The 20,095-nt window shown below is 36.2% G+C and overlaps 1 protein-coding gene across 1 annotated transcript in view; it reads left to right on the top strand.

Annotated features, from left to right (window-relative positions):
- LOC116736390 (leucine-rich repeat-containing G-protein coupled receptor 5A) overlaps window positions 1-20,095 on the top strand; it is a 41,762-nt gene that overhangs the window by 5,219 nt on the left and 16,448 nt on the right. Inside the window, exons 2-6 of the mRNA XM_032588812.1 lie at window positions 10,170-10,241; window positions 12,897-12,968; window positions 13,056-13,127; window positions 16,337-16,552; window positions 18,115-18,186. Of these exons, the coding sequence (XP_032444703.1) occupies window positions 10,170-10,241; window positions 12,897-12,968; window positions 13,056-13,127; window positions 16,337-16,552; window positions 18,115-18,186 (504 nt within the window). The remainder of the gene's footprint in view (window positions 1-10,169; window positions 10,242-12,896; window positions 12,969-13,055; window positions 13,128-16,336; window positions 16,553-18,114; window positions 18,187-20,095) is intronic.

Genomic DNA, 20,095 nt, shown 5'->3' with positions numbered 1-20,095 from the left:
ATGCATTCCAACCAGCCGTAAAGTTGTCCAAGAGGAACGCCTGTTTTTACTGAATAAATTAGACTTTTAAATCTGCTCTGTGCTGGTTATCGTAGAATTCAAGCTGATATAACATAAAATAAAATAAATCTGAACTTGTCTGCATGTGAAGTTGCGACTAAAAGTATTCATGCAGATTAAGTTTGTTGATAAAATGTACAAACTAGCAGCTTTTTGCAGTAACTTGATGATTTAACACAGGTAATAACACAAGCTTGTCACTTTTAACAGGTTATCCCGTCAAAGTATTTAAAAGTAACTTTAATAATTAGTTGAGTTTCGTTAGGCTAAAAAAACAGTAGCTATATATCCATTCAATTATCATATTAGTTTTGAGTGAAGAAGAAAAAAAACAAAGAAAATGTGAATTGATCTTTTAAAATGTCGCAAAAATGGCGAACCTGGTGTTTCCATCTATTGGTTTGGCGCGAATCAACAGGCAAAGCGCGATTTTGTCAGATGTTAACACGACGTAAACAGGAAGTAGAAGTTGTAAACTAGCATGGACACATTTTAAAAAATAGATGGTTTTCCTCAATGTTTAAAGTTTGGACTTAAAAATCCTCCAGAGTTTCATGCCTCTGGTCACCGACCCGCCAGTGGATGGGAAAGTTCGCTCCGTCAGAACTTGTTAAATGTTTTGACTCTACACCACCTCTAAGCAAGTGAGAAAAGTTTGTTGCAAAATTGAGGAAATTATTTTGAATTTTGCCACTTCCATCAACTTTTTCTCCTGCGATACGTCAAAGGAAAACCAACATCAGGTTGGGATCACGCTGATTAGCTTATTTTGTTAAACACCAGAATAGCTAATAACTCCGTCTGTAAGGTGTTCATCAGAAAGCACCTGATGAACTGACCTGAAGTAAGTAAAACACTAAGCAGGTTGTGTCCAACATGTGTGGGGTCTGCAGAATTTAGAAGCCTTTTTTCTTACCCTAGATCTGTATGCAGGTTCAGCTTCCTTAGGTTCAGTTATCGAATCACACGTTCGATATAGCTCAAGTCCTTCAGATTTGTTGCCTCTCAGCGTTTGTCCTGTTGCCTGGCAACCGTGATTGCGCTAAATATGAGCTGGTGAAAATTGAAGCTCAAAATCTTGTTGAGCTCTTTAAATTAAATGAATGACTTGAGTAGTATTCCTAATCGAACTCCAGTCCATCTGCCTAGAAAATTCGGTTTGTTTGGTTTGATTGTGGAGGTGTGAACGCTAATCGGACCAAAACATTAAACTCCGCTCCGCCTACAAAATTCAGTCTGGTTGAAGAGAACTCTGGTTCGGTTCCAATGCTTATGTGGATGCCAAGCGAACCGGAGACCTCTCCAAAAGCAGGAAGTGGACTATAGGAAGTAGGGCATTCTGGGTAAATGCAACCAAAACAAACATGCTAGCCTAGCGCTAGCAGGAGAAACGTGTCATGACCCTTTACTAAAAACAAAAGAGAAATCCTTAAACCGCTGACTTCTGACCCTACTCCACTTTTGTGGAAAGAAGAGGAAGGAAGTTGCACTCAGTGTTTTCTTCAGAGGTTTTTGTGTCATTTCCTTCAATAGTTCTTGGTGCAGCGCCCCCACAGGCGAGGAGGGGAACAGGTTTTTCAAAGGATTTGGTTGGTTTGAAGAGAGAAAGAGAACCACAGCAGCTGAAAATGTAACAAATGTTTTTGTCCCAAATCGAACTGACTACCCGGTGTGAAGCACACATGTGCTCTCTTAATTTGGATGGTTTTTGCTTTCCAAGAAATGTGCGCAGTCAAGCTAAATTAATAATTTTAACAAAAAAGGAAACAAGTCTTCAATCATCTGGTTGTTTTGACAAACAAAATCCTGTTTTTTGATAAACAAGTTGTCTTTTTCCGATACCTAAATGTGTTTGAAGACGTGAAAATGCATCGTTGGCGTCACAGCGGCACCTCTGATCACGACTTTATGTCGAATCAACCAATTTCTTTCAGCTGTCTAGTAATCAGCAAACCAACCAGCTGGAAGAGCAGAGCTTCTGCATTTCAACCCGAACTTTTACAACCTTCTCAGTAAAGAGTAACCGATATCAGACGTCACAGCTAACAGCCTCCAGCCTTCTGCCTGTCTGACCGCCATCAGAGTGAATGCTGCCATCTGTCAACGCCTTTATGTGTGCGCTCTAGCTGCATGCCTAAGCAGCGCTGCCTGAAGCGTGAATGGGCCTGCGAGTCTCCTTTCTCCCCTCTGACTGACAGGAATGCATTTAGCCTCGCTGTGATGAATGAACCCATGTGCATATGAAGGATTCTGCTGCCACGCCCCCTTTGGCAGCCATGTTGGACTTCCTGAGGTCGGACCATTCAGACGCGGCTACCTCACTTTAGGTTCGTGCTTTTCCACAACGCGAGCCGAAACGTCTTGAATGTTTTCTACGGTCCAGCAAACACTCACACAGGTAGCTGCAGCGTGACATCACAGACGGGAAGATCCATCTTCTTCAGAGGTCATGAGAGAGGTCAAGCTGACAAACCTTCTGGAAACGGGAGTCAGTCCACTGATTATTGGAGATATGAGATCAAATGTGGCAAATTTACTAACATACAAAGGTTTGCAAAGCTGGGAATGGCAAGTTTTTGTTTTCAGTGTTGTGTTTAAGGCTGAACAATTAGTTGGATTAATTGTGATAAATCATCAACTAATTTAGTAATCGATTAATCGCTGACTGGAGCGAACAGAACATGTTTTTAATTCTGTGTTCACAGTTTAAAAGATTAATTGTGATTAATTGGTTTATGAAATAATTGTCAACTAATTTAGTTAATTAAGCCAAAACTGTACAAATTAAACATTTATTACACACTTTGGATTAATGACAAAACCTTTGAAAATATGTTTTATTCCAAACTCCTCAGTTGGGATAGTTTTAGTTTAAACGGATTCACTTTCCCTAAATAAATACTATTTTATTGGCTTTAAGCACTAAAATGTTCATTTCTGATTTAAAATAGGACTTGAATTATTTTTGCATATTTTAATGTATTATAAATATTCTGTAAATGACTTTAGCAGTTAAAGAAAAATCTGTAGAATTTGCCCAATTTTTTATCCGATTAATTGAGCCTAATGCAATTAACAATTAATCACATTATAATAATTTCTGTTCTGATCACTAATATTTTTTGAAGGGCAACTCTGTTTATATTGAGACCATAATCTATTTGATTTATGGTATTTGTGGATATTATTTCCTTTTTCTTTAATGTTTTTGGTTGTTTTGTTTTTATTTTTCAATATTTTAAATGTCTTCCAGTTCCAGTGTTATGTACCATGTTTAGGTTTCAGTCTCTGAGTGGCTGAATTTGTTTTATTATCCTTTGTATTGGTTGAAAATGGTCTCAAAACAACAATATTATCGTTAATTGCAATAATTTCTGGGACAACAAATCGTCAAATAAAATTTGTTATCGTGACAGGTTGTACAAATTATTATTTGTGAAATTTTCCATAGAAAAATGTAAAACATTTAAAGGAAGAAATGTTTTTGTTTGATAAATAATGAAACATGTCAGATCACCTGGATAAAACCATTTCCTGTTTCTGCTGTTACCGTAGCAACAGGACAGGAGGAAACCGTTTCTCCTCCATCACTCAGAAATCCATCAAATTAATCCTTCGACAAGGAGCGTCACTGGATAAAAATGTTTTTCACAAGAGGGGAAAAAAGCTGAAAGTGAAACAGGAAGGGTCTTCAAATTGGGGTGTGTGGGCCGTTTGCGGCCCTCAGAATGACTGTGCGGTCTTCGATCAGACTACTTTACTACTTTCTTAAAAATGTCTGTTTAGTTTATTGTTGAGACACTTTTGGCACCAAATGCAAAAATTGTTTACACTTCTGAACAAAAAATGTCTAATTTTTTTAATTAAAAATGAGACATATTTTATTTATTTTACTTTTAAAATGAACTACATACTCAATATTTTAACAAAATGTTCAAATTCATCTTTCTGTATCATCGTAAATCCAAAGCAGATGAAAGGATAACACAAGAAAAATATAAAATTTCAAAAACGTTTTGGGTCAACGGGTTTTTTTATTATTATTATTTTTTAAAATAGTTAAAGGTTGTGCTCAACAAGGACGAGATGCGAGTCTATTTTATTTTGAAGACACTTTTTAGCCAGGCTTACGGAGCGGCTCACGTCTGGCTTCGCTTGTTTATGATTGTTTGTAAATATTTTAATCTTTCTCCTGCAGAATGTTTTAGAGTTTTTCATTATTTTAAAAGGAAAAATTATCAAACTTAGATATTTTTAACGTCCACAACTTTGATTTGTAACCTAAAAAGAGTAAAACATTCAAAAGTAAGAATAATAAATGCCTGAGGAGCAATGTGACATAAATCTGATACTAAATGGCAGCTTTGTTTATAATCAGGGTGAAGATTAATCATAATCACAGCAGGACAGAGCAGCAACAAAGATAAGGTTTATTTTTGTTAGAAAAAACTCATCCTGTTTGTACACTGAAAAAACACAACACCAATCTGACTTTATGTCAACAAAAAATCAGATTATGTTGACATAAAACATTTTATGTCAATATTTTATGGTTTTTGTAGCAAGAACCAGCATTGATCACATTTTATTAAGTTTATTTTTCCAGCTTATTTCAGCAACAAACCAGTTCAAAATGATAAAAACAAATAAGATGAGAACATAAAACAGAAAATATATTTCTTGAAATGCCATAATCAAAATCACTAAAATCAAATGAAATTTTATTTGTATTTCAGCAACAAGGCAGTTCAAAGTGATTTACATAAAAACGAAAAATCATCATTTGAAACATTATATTTTTCCAAGTGTTTACAAATCAAAATGTTGGTTAATGTTCCACTAACTCTAACCGGGGGTTTTAGTCTGGATTTAAAGGAACTCAGTGTTTCAGCTGTTTTGCAGTTTTCTGGGAGTTTGTTCCAGATTTGTGGTGCATTGAAGCTGAATGCTGCTTCTCCTTGTTTGGTTCTGGTTCTGGATGCAGAGCAGAACCAGAAGACCTGGGAGGCTTGGAGGGTTGCTATGACAACAGCAGATGTTTAATGTGCTGTGGTGCTAAGCTGTTGCCTGATTGACTTCTTGAAGTGAAGACACTGATGCAGGAATCAGTGCGACTGATGATAAACACATGGATGAGCTTCTCTAGATGTTGTTCAAGTGATGGAAGCCCAACTTTGTAATTGTCTTTATGTGTCTCTGAATGTCAAAATATGCCAGTATTTTGATGAAAAGCCAAATATTTCAGGCCTGATCTCTCTGAAGCTGGATGCTGACTGACTCAGGAGGATGCAGATAGTAAATTCATATCGGTCTTCTTTCAGCATGTTGCGGTCTGCTTTCAGGGTTAACTCGCCTGGATGGCTCAGTACTTTGAACAACCCCGTTCGTGTTCCCTTGTTTATGAGATTTTTCTTTCTTTTTCGTGGTTTCGGGCTGACGGGACACACCCGTCACTTCCCCCGTGTGTGCTGGTGAGATCTGTCTCGCTTCTCCAGACCTCCTTAAATCCCTGACCAGACGCACCTAAAGATGATCCGATTCCTAAGTGAGTCCTCAGACCTGAGGAGCTTTGGGTTTCCTTCAGAGAAATGGACCTGACAGAGCTGCTGTTTGTCTTCTTCACACTGATCTGACTAACCAGGGGATGAACAAACCCCCACATGTTTTGTTGCCCCAGGGGGCCCCCCGCTGACCCGCCTCCCAAAACACTGAAAGAAGAAACGAAAGAGGACAAAAACAGAAAGAGGCCTCACTATCCCACTACGCCTCTTTTTCTTCTTTCTTTCTTTCTTTCTTTCTTTCTTTCTCCAAAGTTGTCTTTCTGCTGCCTGCGACATTTGAATAATCATTTGATATCCATCAGTTTGAGCCTGAGGAGACGCAAAAAGGCCAACAGCCTCACAATCAAAAGGCAAAAACACACAAGGATTTAAAGCTTCTTCAAAAATTGTAATCATCAAAAACATCTTAAGGTTCCGGACTTGGATCTGTTGCTCAAACTGAGACTCAAAAGATTTAAAAAAAGTTAATAAATGCCTCAGGATCCATCAGGAGACACCAGATTACAAAATGGCAGCTTTGTTTATAATCATGGTGAAATCTTTGTTGAACTAATCATCAAAACAGGGATAAATAATCGCAAAAGCCTAAGTGAAAGGTTAAGTTATTAAATATTTTAATGTAGCTTTAACTGTAAAAAACAGGTTTATTTTTCCTTCATTAATCACACACTTTATCGTTTTTCTATCCAGTTTTTACCACAAATTGGATGATGAAAGTCTTCAGTCTGGTGAATTTATCTCAACCAGATCCTTCATTTTAAAGGATAATTTTGTTTAGAGATTTCATAATTTATTTTATTTGTTTCTGTCATTTTTTGTTTTATTTTGGATATTTAAAATTTCTTCTCGTTCCTGTATTAGATGTTTATTCAAATTTAGAGTTTATTGATCTTTGAGAATTATTACACCATTAAAATGGTCTCAAAACAACAATATTATTGTTTAACGCGATAAATTCTGGGACAATTTATCGTACAGCAATATTTGTTTAAAATACTCAGAATTTCTTTCTATAAGTCAAGAGTTTTTAAAAGTAAAAGCGTCTTGATTAATATTTGATTATTAAAGTTCAGATTAACCAGATTTATGTCTGGCGGTACTGACACATGAAAATAACGGATTTGTTCTTCTTGTCACAAGCAGAATCAAAATGCTGACCAACCTGTGAGATGTCATGAAAACCAGAACCATTGGGCCGTTGTTCCCTCCGTATGAAGTCATATGACATAACCTTTTTTCCCAGCAGGCAATCAGGTTGTTCTTGTGAACTACCACCATCGTCGTGTCGTCATTGTTGCGGGCGTTCTCTGTCCCTCATGTCACGACTGAAAGGAATCAGTGGCGTCTCTGTGGCGGCAGTTCAGGATTCAGAACGTAAACAGACGATATTTGAGCTATTAGGCGACTTTAAGTTCCCATCTGGACCGAAACGTATCTGAATTATGATCTCCTCTAACGGCCAGACGTATAGACTAAACAATAGTTTGTGGTAACATTCTAATGGCATTTTTCAGATTTAGTATTTAGTCAACTTAATTAACCTTTTGTTAGTCTTTCATAAATCTATTTACTTGTAAGTGAATCTTCATGGCAAATGTTCAGAAATTTCACGCCTCAGTTACGTTTATACTGAGGTGTACGGTACGGGTTAGTACGGTTTGCTACACTCTTTTTTTTTTTTTTTTTTAATTGCCCCGCAAGGGGTCTTTTTGTGGGCTCTAGTGTCCCTTTTTTCAAAGTAGGCTGACAGGAAAGGGGGAAGGAGAGGGGGGAAGACATGCGGTAAACGTCGTCGGGTCCGGGAGTTGAACCCGCGACAGCCGCGTCGAGGCTACGTTTTGCCTGAATGTGGGTCGCGCTAACCCCTCCGCCACCACAGCACGCCCATTGCTACACTCTTTTTAGTCATAATTTCACCGTGTCATTCATTCATTTAATAATACCTCAGTTTCAAACTAAATATGTACTTTACAGGCTAAATATTTAGTTTTAACGTAAATATTCACCTTGCAGGCTAATTATTTAAACAACTTAATATTAAGCTCTGAACTAAATGTTTTGTTAGCAAGCTAAGTATTTAGCTTACTAAGCTTCAAAATAAATGTTTAGTTAGAAAGCCAAATATTTAGTTAAAAATACTTAGTGACCTAGCTAAACATTTATCTTCAAGTTAAACAGTTTAGGAAGCTAAATATTTAGCTTCAAAGTAATGTTTAGAAAACAAACTAAATAGTTAGTTTGATGTCTAATATTTATTTAGAAAGCTAAATAGTTAGGTTAAACAACTAAACAAGCTAAATATTTAACTTCACATAAAATATTTTTTATTTTTTAGCAATAAAAATATTGCTAAAAAATATTTTTTAGCAAGCTATATATTTTGTTACATTAAACATTTAGCTCCCAACTTGATATTAAGCAAGCTAAATGTTTAGTTTCTGAGTAAAGAAGAATGAATGCAAAACCATGCCACACTTTTCAGAATCAACTGATGTTCATCACTAAAGTTAGTTTTTTTTCATAAACTGTGTTGTTAAAATAAAAAGCATCAGTTTTGTAACTTTCAACAGGCTAAATATGTCTAGAGAAACTCCTTTTCAATTCATAATCTTGGATTATTTTCATTTTAAATCAGTATTTGTGTAATTTTTGGGTAATAACTGTAAATATTTATGTCCAAATCCAGCATGTGAGCACATCTAAATCACAGAGCCTTCATTCTGGCTTAATGAACAACTTACTCTGAAAACCTGCCCTCACAGTCGACATAACCACGAATTTATGAGTACAGGCTAATGAATGGATGAATAAGATCTGCTTTAATGCACAGCGTGTTGTTTTGAGCAGCAGTAAAATCCAATCAGCCGTAGCTCTGTTAGAGCCAAACAAACCCTCTCTGTGTGCCAGCGGTCTACCTGCGGACGGTGTTGTAAAGCTCGCACACATTAACAGGCTTTATGGAGTGTTGAGAAAGCTCCTTAACAACCAGCATATTCAACACGAAGACACGCCCGCCCAGCGTTTCAGACAGAGACGGCCTTTCAGACCACAGCCCTCCTCAGCGGAGAGACGCTACCTGCAGATTTTATCAGACAGAGCAGAGAAAAGACGAGTCAGATAAGGGGAAGAAAGGAGGAAGAGCGTCACGGCTGCACACAAACAACAACAGCGTGGAGCGGAAATCCCGCTGATGTCAGCCTGTTTTGACTCTGAAAAGCAAAACGTTCATCTCTTTCTGCTGTTTACCAGTCAATAAAGGTGAAGTCACATCAGATTCCTGACATGCAGAGCATTTCATGTGTGTAATTCTGGTTTCACTGGCAGCAGAGGCGATGCTTTAGTAACAAGGGCCCTGGGCTCCAACAGGAAAAAAGGCCCCCATTGTAGATTTCGTAACACTTTTCCTTCTGTTTCTGTTATCAATTATTGTTCTGCATCTTTATAGCTTTGAGCTCCTGTTGGGTCGTTTTATTTATTGTTTCTGACATTATTGTGATCTTTATATTACAGTGTGTTGCATGGCGTCCCGCCTAAACTGTTTTTTAAATCACTTTATTTTATATTTCTCACATCAGATTTAATGCAGGTAAATTGACATTTTAGATAATATAACTTATAAACATCAATGCTTGCATTTGTCTATATAGTGTTAGGGCTGGACAATAAATCAATAACAATACATATCACAATAGACACGTCATTAATATCAGTGGATAAATGTCTGATAAAAAATGGAGTATTCACTGAACTGGGATTCAGAACCGCACAGCATTCTGGGGGATGTAGGCAGAGGAAAGGCTTTTACCAGCTAAGCTAGGTTTGTGTCTTCAACTAACTCACTCGCTCTTTAGTTGCCTAGCAACATCCTGCTGGGTAACAAGCATTTCTGTGAAAAAATAAAAAAACAAGTCAATAATTATTGATATTGACTGATATGAAATGTTTATATCGTGGTACGTTTTTCAGCCAAGTCGTATATCGATTCCCAACGATGCAAAGCTGAAACAGATGGAAAATACGACCTTTGTGTGAGAATAAACCAGGTTTTATTTCATTTTAGAGTAATGTTTCTCTCTCCTCCATGTTCGTTGGTTCCTCCTCTCCTTCCTGTTTTCTCTCCGTGTTTCCAGTCATTTCTGCTCCCGTCTTGTTTCTCACTCAGGTGTGTGTCGACTCTTTGAAGGAGCCGTATTTTTTAAAATTTATTTATTTTTCTGGCTCCAGGCCAAGCCGACGGTCCTCACAAAGATGGAAAAGTTACCAGCGGTGTCGGTTGTGGGGCCGAAGTGTTTTTGCACGTGACGTTGGCTGAATGGCCTCAGTGTTTCAACACAGCCAGCTTTAATAATTCATGACTCATTTGCTCTGTTTATACGTCTGATTTATGTTTTTGTTTACTTTCAGACAGTTTTTAGCATAATTTTAACCTTAAATTCAGGCTTATTCGTTTAGATTTCATGATGTTTTGAATATTAATCATTCATTTCCAGCAGTTTTTAACAATGAGGTGTAAAAATAGTTTAATAATCCTGTTTTGTTTTTCTGCAGTGATCTCAGTATGAATAATCTGACTGTGATGACCAGTGGAGCTTTGTCCAACCTGCACTTCTTGGAGGAACTGTGAGTAAATTTAACAAAGATTCACTGCCTGCAAAAATAATCCCACTTTATCTGTAATTAATAGAAATTTTAATATGAAAATGTATGATTTAAGCAAGTTTGACTTGCCTAAAGTCATTCTGTTACATTTCTATTCCAATTTTTCATGTTTTTTCAGCCAAATATGGTGTCTAAATTTATTTTTTATCATCTCAGGTTGCTTCCATCCAATCATAAATCCATTCTGACTGATTATATTTACCAATTAGTGCATTAAGTTCTGTGAATTATTCAAAATATTTTAAAAACTTGTCAATTTAAGACAGAAGCGTCTAAACTTTTTGACCACAAATGTCATGTTGATACTACTTGTTTTTCCTTTTTTTAAAAAATTATAATAGAAAATATTTTTTTTATTTTTTATTTTACCTGCTCAACAATAAAAATTATTTTAGATTTCAAACATAAAAATCCTCTTGCAGGTTTTCCAGATCAAACAAAAAACAGCAAACCTTAAATGTATCATTAAATTTTTCAGGTTGATCATCTTTTTCTATTTTCTTTGTGCATTTTAAGTAACAAAAACCAGATATGGCTCACTCTTGTCTTATTTTGGATGTTTTTGGTTTATTTCTTTATTAAAATAAATTAAATTCAAAGCAAAAACCTGGATGAAAACTTTGTGTTTCACCTTATATATTTCCATTTTAAGATTTTGCACCCACTGTCACCACTTGCTTGTTGACGCTGCAGGTCAATGGCTTGATGAAATCTACTGGGTTTCTTTAGGTCAGGGGTGTCCAAACTGCGGCCCGGGGGCCATTTGCAGCCCTCAGAACAATTTTAGGAGGCCGTTGATCACATTTCAAAAACAGCTTAAATTTGGTTCGCCAGGCAGTTGGATGCAGATTCACATTTAAAAACAACATTGGAGAAGAAAAACTTCCCTTTAATGTCCAGAAACGTCCAGCAGAACCAGGTTTTTTATTCTTTTGAAACAGTTTAATGGATTATTTTAGCAATATATTTATTATTTAGTCATATTTTCTGCAATAAAGTCAGAATAATTTGACTTTATTCTAGAAATATTATGACTTTTTCCTCATATTATTATTATTAATTTATTCTCAAAGTATTATGATTTTTCTTATGGTATGAGGACTTTATTCCTGTAATTTGTTTAGTTTACCGTCATATTATTCTGACTTTATCCTTGTGAATCTTTTCTTCGTATGGCTCTAATCCTCTGTTTTCTACTCATTTGTTGTGGTTTTATTTGGTCAGAATGAACCTTTTTTATGACCATTTTTAATTGTAATTTGTTTTCAGTCTCTGTGTTTTTTTTCCATGTATTTCCATGTGTTGGTGGTTGGTTGTTCTTATTTGATGCCAGTTTCACCATGCGACTCTCTTTCTGTTCCTCAGTTTATGTGTTTGTGTTTATTTTTGTCTCTGTAATGTGTTGTACGCTTGTTATGCTGTAATTTTCTCTCTATTTCAGGTTATTTTCTGTCTATTTTTACTCAGTTAGATTTCTGGATTAAAAATCTTTTTTTAGCTGCTGCAGTGATCCATAATTTACTAAAAACAAGCGGTCAGCTATAAAACAGAGGTTTGGATCAGATGTTATCTGGATAGCAGTGGTAAACATGAGTTTTTTTTGTAATTCTGCACACTTTGTGTTATGTTGTGTGATCAGATCTGATGTGTGGTCAGTGCCTGGCGGACTGAGATGGATTATGTCTGAAGTTTGGGTGTCTGAGCGGGCGAGCAGCTCGAATATCTTGGAGGATGCGATATGTAATCTCATCTCTCCTCACCTCCCAGCAGCGCCGCGTCGCGTACGAACGTTTTCCCGACCGGACTAAATTAAAAAGCAGCGAGGCAGCTGGGAGAGACGGCCTGACCTCACCGAGACCTGAACATGACTCTGGCCGCTGTTCTGCTCCGCTGCCAGCTGTGTGTGTGTGATATTTGTCGCCGCGGCGTCAGAAACGTCACGGCGGCGATAGGACACCGCAGGCACGCAGGGAGGCTGAACTCTGCGCGGCCTCTGGAAAACAAACAGACCTGGAGGATTCGTTTTCCCGCCGGGTTTTTACTCCGCAGGGCTTGGAAGTCGAGACTCGCCGAGAGATTCTTGCAAACTTTGCAAACACAGAAATTAGAACCTGGCTCAAAGTCAGAGCTCCTAACGATGTGGTGCCTTGCTTAAGTATTTATACCCTTGAACTGTTTCACATTTTCACACTTTCCAACCACAAACTGCAAACCAGCACAAACTGGGGCAGAATAGTGAAAGGAAAGCAAAAGATGCGGGTTACTGCAGTAAATATGTTGTATTTACATCGATGGATGGATAAATAACTGGGCGGTTGGATGAATGGATGGATGAACCAGTAGATGGATGGTTGGTTGGATGAATTAATAAATGGATGGATGGATGGATGGATGGATGGTTCATTGGTTGGATGTTCTGATGTAAACCTCCATCATCTTGATCATCCAGTGATTCTTTTGGTTTTTCAGTATTTTGTATTTAAGCCCTGAAGCTTCAGTCTCTCTTAATAATAAGTCTCCATTGATCTTCTCTTTATTTTTCTCTTCATGACATAAAATGATGAAAATTTATAGAATATCAAACCCAAGTCATCAGAATCTCTTTTTGTCTCTCAGACGTTTGGCAGGAAACGATCTGTCCTTCATCCCCAGAGGAGCGTTCAGCGGCCTCTACAACCTCAAAGTGCTGTAAGCTCCCAGATGTTTACACTTCAACTCTTCTGATTACTGCAAATATTACAAGTCCAATAATATGATATTATTTCACTTTTACAGAATGCTACAGAACAACCAGCTGAGATCAGTTCCTGCTGAAGCACTCACCAACCTTCACAATCTTCAGTCTCTGTAAGATAAATTCAAACTTAATCCTTTAAAAAGTGAGTCAGGTGCCAATACATTATGTTTTTTCTTTGATAACAAGTTTGTACATTATGCCATGTGATGGTTTGATTAAGAGATTTTATTTCCTGGAAACTTTTTCATGTTTATGCCTCGGGTCGGATTGGTATGCTGTCCTATGCTACACTATACTTTTTATATTCTATTTATTTATTTTCAAACAGGTTTTTAAAAACTATGAAACAAGTAATGAGTACAAGAATCAGTTCTGTTTGAAAAGACGCATGCGATGCCACGCTATGCTCTGTCATACTGAGATGTTGCTTGGGAAAAAAGATATTTAAATGACCAGATAAAAATGGTTAACAAATATTAAAATTTGCCACTAGATTCTTTTATTAAGAGATTCAAAGACCTGGTTTAGCATATAATAAATTAACTATGTATAAAAGAAAATCAAAAACACTTTTCAATGTTTTCTGAGATTACGTTGCAGATTAATCTGAAAGATGGAATAGAATAGAAAGAATAGAAATGCAAATTCAAAAGTACTTTATTGATCCGAAAGGGAAATTGAATGTTTTTGAAACTTATATTATAGTAATAAGTTCAACATTTATTCCTAAATAAATGTTTCATTTTAAAATAATCGAATTATCCCATAATGAGAAAATTCAGATGTAACAGCAGCAAACTGACAACCGAGGCATATAGGTTCACACAGATAATAAAAAGTCAAAATTAAGAATAATTTTACAGTTCTTTGTAGATATCAGAAAACTAAAAATTATTGATTCAAAATGAAATGCATTCCTGCTGATTCAAGTTTAAAATAATGAGTTACAAATACTGTTAGCCATAATTTTGTATTTTTTTATATAACCCTTGTTTCCCCTGTAATTTATACTATTAGTAATATCTGAATATATGGAAATGTATTTTTGTTTTAAGCTTACTATTAATCTTAAAAGTGTTAAACTTAACAGACTGTATAATGCTGTTTCATTTGCATAACAAACTAGCCATTAGCTAGATGTGACGTCACAATGAGCCGACGTTGTTTGTCAAGGCAACTCTATATTTTTATAGAAAATATTTCTGGCAGCAAAATCACAATTAATGAGACAAAAAACGAATGTCACTTTCCAACTGAGTCTAAAACATAAATTACCCAAAATAAATAAATAAAAAATTCAGTAAATTTCACAGATTTGACTCTTTGGTTCTCGAAACGAGCAAACGGAAAAGGTTGAGTTGGTGAGTCGCTTCCGGTTTGAGCGTCATCGTGATGGCCGCCATGGTGACCGGGCTCCCGGGGAATCCTAAGAACGCCTGGCCCTGTTAAAACGATCCAAACTTAGGAGAGGTGATAAAGGACTGGGGTGAGCGGAATACACCAAACTGATGCTAGTTAGGAGCTAAAACTACCGCTAGCATCTCGGCTAATGCTAACCGCTACTCATTACGAACCTGCGCTTTGAAGAACTGTTGTTGCACTTTGTGACGTCAGCCAAGCAACCAACTTTGGAAATATGTACGAATTGGAAACTTGATAAATATTTGTCTTATCTTCATCCTGTTCCTTTTATTTTAATGAATTTATGAAATGTATGTCTGAAATATTTTGGGTAAGCCGACATCTTTGATGCCCCCTAGTGGTCGCCAGTTGCACTCACACACACACACACATCCTGTCTCATTTTACTCTGTTGGAAAGGATCCCACACACACACACACACACACACACACACATGCGATAACGTATGCAGTGCAGACGGTGTGTACTCTCAGCCTGATGATGCACAGTAATTATACTGAAACTGTAGCCGTGTGTGTTCAAATAAGGGGTTTAAGAATGGAGATGTCTTTAGGACTAAGGTCTCTAATTTATCTGATGGACGATTATGTGAAGTCCCATCCTTCTCGTCTCTTTGTGGCCGAACAGAGGAGTCATTGTTAGGATGAACACTCAGACAGACACAAAGCACTCCACATGTTTCTGCAGGACGGCCTAATGAAAGCCCTGCTGGGTTTATATAAACCTAAGAGACAGAACCAGATTAATAAAGAAAAGTACATAAATCTTAACCACAATCCATTCACTGACATTACTATTTATAAAATTAAAGCTGCAGCACCTTCACCTAAATTTAAACACTTGCTTTTGAATTCTTAACTCCACTAGCAACAAAGAGCTGTGTTTTAACAACAAGACATTTTAAAAATAAAATTAAATGTACTCTTTCTTACAGTAGCTAAAGGTAGAGCTTATTTAGCTTTTTCCTGTAAATAAATGAAATGTAAAGGAAAAAAAACCCAAATTTTTTTTGCCATATATTACAATGGAGTAATATATTTTTTCATTGTAGAAAGAAAAAAAGAGTAAATTTCCACCCAAACAAATTCAGAAATTTCATAGATTAATCTCAGAAATTTAGTAGAAAAACCTTTTGAAACTCAAAAAATTTCCAAAAGTAAAATAATTTTTACTTCTGAAAAAACTTGGGAGATTTCTAAACGTTGAAAATTTTTAACTTTTGAACCTCAAAACCTTGTATGTTTATTTCTCAACGATTTCTGAGATTCTTAAAATAATTTCAAAACTAAATAGATACATCAAATTTTCACAATTTCTATTGAAAAAGAAAGAAATCGCAAATATTCAGAATTTCTTTGCCTTTTCCAGCAATGATGCTACAAAAACAATTAGAAAAGTCTCTAAAGGAAGGAAAGAGCTGAGGATAATTATTTGGAGTTTGTAAGTATATGTTTTCGTTTGTGTTCCTGCTGAATACATTTCTCCTTAAACACTCTGAGTAGAAAGTGTGGGCTAATTAAAATGCTTTAGCTGGACCGGAGAGGCTGCTGGCTGGTTAAGAGGCTCTCGAACCGGCTGCCGATCATTCCTGTCCTGGTCAAACACTTGATGCCTAATTTTCCTCTTAAACTACTTCAGATTTAGCAAAGCTTTTTATTTCGTGAACACAGACCTCTTCTAGCAGGGCTTAAAAAGGTTTTCTGTGTGTTTGTGATGCCACTTTAAATGACGCCTCTTGTTTGACTTTGGACATGAAAAGAAAAGTTTATCTGAGATATTGTGATAATCGCAGGAAACAAAACAACATAAAACTACTCAGACACTTTCATAAAGACTCATCAGGAACAAAAGAAGAAGTTTCCTAATTCGTTTTGCGTTGTGTTTGTATTTTTCGTAGCCGGCTGGATGCGAATCACATCTCCGGCGTTCCGCCTGGCTGTTTCTTCGGTCTGCGCTCGCTTCGTCACCTCTGGCTGGATGACAACGCTCTGACGGAGGTGCCAGTGAAGGCTCTCGGAGAGCTGCCGACCCTGCAGGCCATGACGCTCGCCCTCAACCACATCGCCCACATCCCCGACCACGCGTTCAGCAAGCTGGGTCGCCTAGTGGTGCTGTACGTACAGAAAGAGAATAAAAATGGAACATTTTTGCTTTATTTTACAGCCTCTGGTTGCAAATGAAGCAGCTGCTTTCAGACTAATACTGGACCATTGCAATACATCTTCTGTTTTTCTTTCATGTTAAATATGGAGTTACATTTTCTCCTAAATTAATCGTGTGCATTTTAATGGTGGCCCAGAAGGGCAAAATGCAAAAACTACAATGCTACAACAAAGCTATGCTAGCAAATTTATCATAACTTGCATTTCATACTAAAACAAAATGTTTGTTAAAGGAAGTTACATTAGCAGGTTCGTCATAACTCAAGTTTTATGCCAATACAACATTTTTGTCAGTCGATTGTGCTAAAAAGTTGTTCATAACTTGCACTTTATGCTAAAACAAAATTTTAGCATAAATTGAGCTACACTAGCAAATTTATCACAAATTCTATTTTATCATAAAACAGAATACATTTTCCATTTTCGCATATGAAATTAATGTGAAAATGAAACATATGCTAAATAGAAGCTGTCTTATAACAGAATCTCTGTTTTGTCTTAATCTGCATCTTAGCGTTAGCTAAAGCTAAGATGGAACTTAAGCCAAAGAGAAGTTATGCTAGCAAGTTTGTCATAACTTACGTTTTATGCTAAATAAAATGTTTTGCTATAAATGAAGCTCTGTGTTAGCAAGATTTTAATAATTAATGTTGTATGCTAAAACAAAATGTTACAAAGAACATTATGCTAGAAAGTCTATCATAGCTTAAGTTTTATTCTAAAGCAAAATGTTACGCAAAAAGGAATTTATGTTAGTTATTCTAAGCAGATTACATTTTTTAGGATAACTTGCATTTTTAGCTAATGCTAAAGTGGAACCCAGGCCAAAACAGAGGTTATGCTAGCAAGTTTAGCATAAATTCCGATTTAGCATCACTTGCATTTAGTAATTTTTCCTTTCATTCAACTTTTTACGAATATGCGTTGATGCAGCACAGTGTGACTGAAGAATGTCAGTGACCGGACAAATGTTTGCCCCTTGATTTTTTAGAACATAATGGCACATTTCTCAGATTAAAGTATGTTTTATTTTGCAATACTACTTTAATGCACTAATTTTTGCAAAATGCAAAATAAATGGCTGAAATATTTTACTTTTTGTAAGAATCTATATAATCTATGACTACATTTTTAATGTTACCCTGATAGAGGCATATAAAACCTTAAACTATTCAGTATTTCATAAATTTTTGATTTTAATCTAGTTTGATGTAAGCCCAGTAGAAATATCTGTGTTATGTGTTGTTGTTGATCTGCTCTGTCCCTGTCTGTCCATGTTAGCTCTTTAATAACATGCAAACTCCCCGTTTGTGTCCGTGCGATGGCATTCAGAGCGGCGTCATTGAAGTCCGCTGTCATTCCTTTTGTCCAATCGGCTTGAAGCTAATTTGCATTAAATTACCAAAAGGAAAAAAAAGCCTTCTTGAGAGGCCTCAGGGCCCCTTTTAAAAAGACACATACACACTCTTTGTCCGCTTCATTAGTCCATCAGTTTCTCTCGCTCTCTCTGCAGGCATCTCAACAACAATAGGATCGTTTCCATGGGCAACAGCTGCTTCCACGGACTCCACAGTCTGGAGACGCTGTGAGTTTCTGTCTGTGCGTTTTGTTTCTGATGACGAGTTCCAGCAGAAAGGTTAAGTCGGGGTCATGGAGGCAGATTTTTGTTCTGAAACAACGTTTTCTCCAGGTTCATGTCCGACCCAGGGAGCCTTTCTGAACAGATTCACTTTGAACTGGTCAGAAAACATCAGCGTGAAGAGCTAACTCTGCTAATATTGTTCTAAATTAGGAGTTACTTTAATTTTCTGATAACTTTCCGACAGCGAAAGACTAAAACACAGATATCTGACTAAATTGCAGCAATTTTTAAAATTTATTTTATATATTCTCAAGTAAAAAGTCCAAAATGTGATTCATTTGCAAGAAAATTTTTTCTCTGATTAAAGGCATTCATTTATGGTATTAAAGGTAAGACATTCTCAGATTTTGTCAGAAAAATCTCTTTAATCTTAATGGAAAGATTAGATATTTACCAAATTATAAATAAAAGATTGAAGATGTTGCTATAATACAGGACATTGCAGTGTCAGAATACCTTTTTATGCCTTTAATCATGGAAATGTATTTAGTTTTTCTTAAAAATTTACATAAGTGTTTTTTTCTTGTGACTGTATGTTATTAACTTAGAAATGTTTCTGGGTTTTGTTTCTGAAATTGACTCCTCTGTGGCCATATTGGGCCCAATATGCTGTGGTATAATTCAGCATTATCCCAAATTTGAAAATCAGGATTTAAAAATACAAAAATTGACATTAATTCCAGAAAAAAGGTAAAAAGAGAAGAAAAAGTGAATGAAAAATTCAGTATTTACAATCAGGAACAGAAGAAATCTGTCTGAATTAAAAAAAAAACTTTAGGTGAAAAGTATCTAATAATTTGTTTACAATATAATGGAGTGTAAATTAGATTAAATGTCTGGTTTTCTTCTTTTTTGTTTAGGATTTTAAAAGTTTCCTTACATCTCCTCAAATATTATAATTTCACCAGAACTGTGATTCAAATCCTAATCAAAAGAAAAGTTATTTGTTCACATCTCGGCTTTATATTTTGCATTAAATAAATATCTTTTAGTGAGTGAGCTGTTGCATGAAATGGTCAAAACTAATGAACATTTTTATGAAGATAAACAATATTCAAGAATTTGAAAATTATGACATTATAACTGATTTCTTTGGGAAAATGTTGAGTTTTTGGCTAGTTACCATATTTAACCAACAATAAAACAGTTTGTACTAATAAATTTGCATTATTAAAATATTTTGTTCTTTCTGGAAAGGGCACCAAAACCGTGTCCAGCCCACATCTTTGTAAATCCGGTATTTTTACTGTAAAAGTGAATTTATTGCCCAGTTGGCTTCTTGTTGTCATCAAACATAGAACAGCAACGGCCTTGATGATGAAAAACAAAAATAAATCAGTAAATCAGACGAATAATTCACTGATTTATATCACCAGCCATGTGTTTTTCTTTCCCAAATCACATAATTACTTATTGTAAGGCGTATTTACAGAAAATAACTGAGGAGCCAGGATGTAAACGAGCGTGATTTAGTGTATTTATGTGTCGTCCGAGGAATGTGTGTGTGTGTGTGTACATACATTTTTCAGGTCTAAACGCTGCTCTGGAAATACTTGAGCAGAAATGTGCGCTGTGTGTGGCCCGGCCACTATGCTAATCTTAATTATGCACACACGGGCCGCATGTGTTTATGTGCGAGTCAGGAGGCCGTATACCTGTACAATCAGCAATAATAAACCGCGGCACACTCTGATGCTCACCCAAAACTACAAACACAAACGGGGAGAAGCAAACGGAAACAGGGATTAATTAATTCAGCCGTGTTGGTTCAGCTCAGGCTGATTTCAGCTGAGAGGAGAAACCAAACGCAGACGTCTCTCAGGAAGCAGCAAATCAAGAATAAACTAATTTA

Source organism: Xiphophorus hellerii, chromosome 17 (genome assembly GCF_003331165.1).
Source record: "Xiphophorus hellerii strain 12219 chromosome 17, Xiphophorus_hellerii-4.1, whole genome shotgun sequence".
Taxonomy (NCBI): domain Eukaryota; kingdom Metazoa; phylum Chordata; class Actinopteri; order Cyprinodontiformes; family Poeciliidae; genus Xiphophorus; species Xiphophorus hellerii.
Note: the sequence above shows the minus strand (reverse complement) of the source record. Positions and strands in the feature narration are given on the sequence as shown.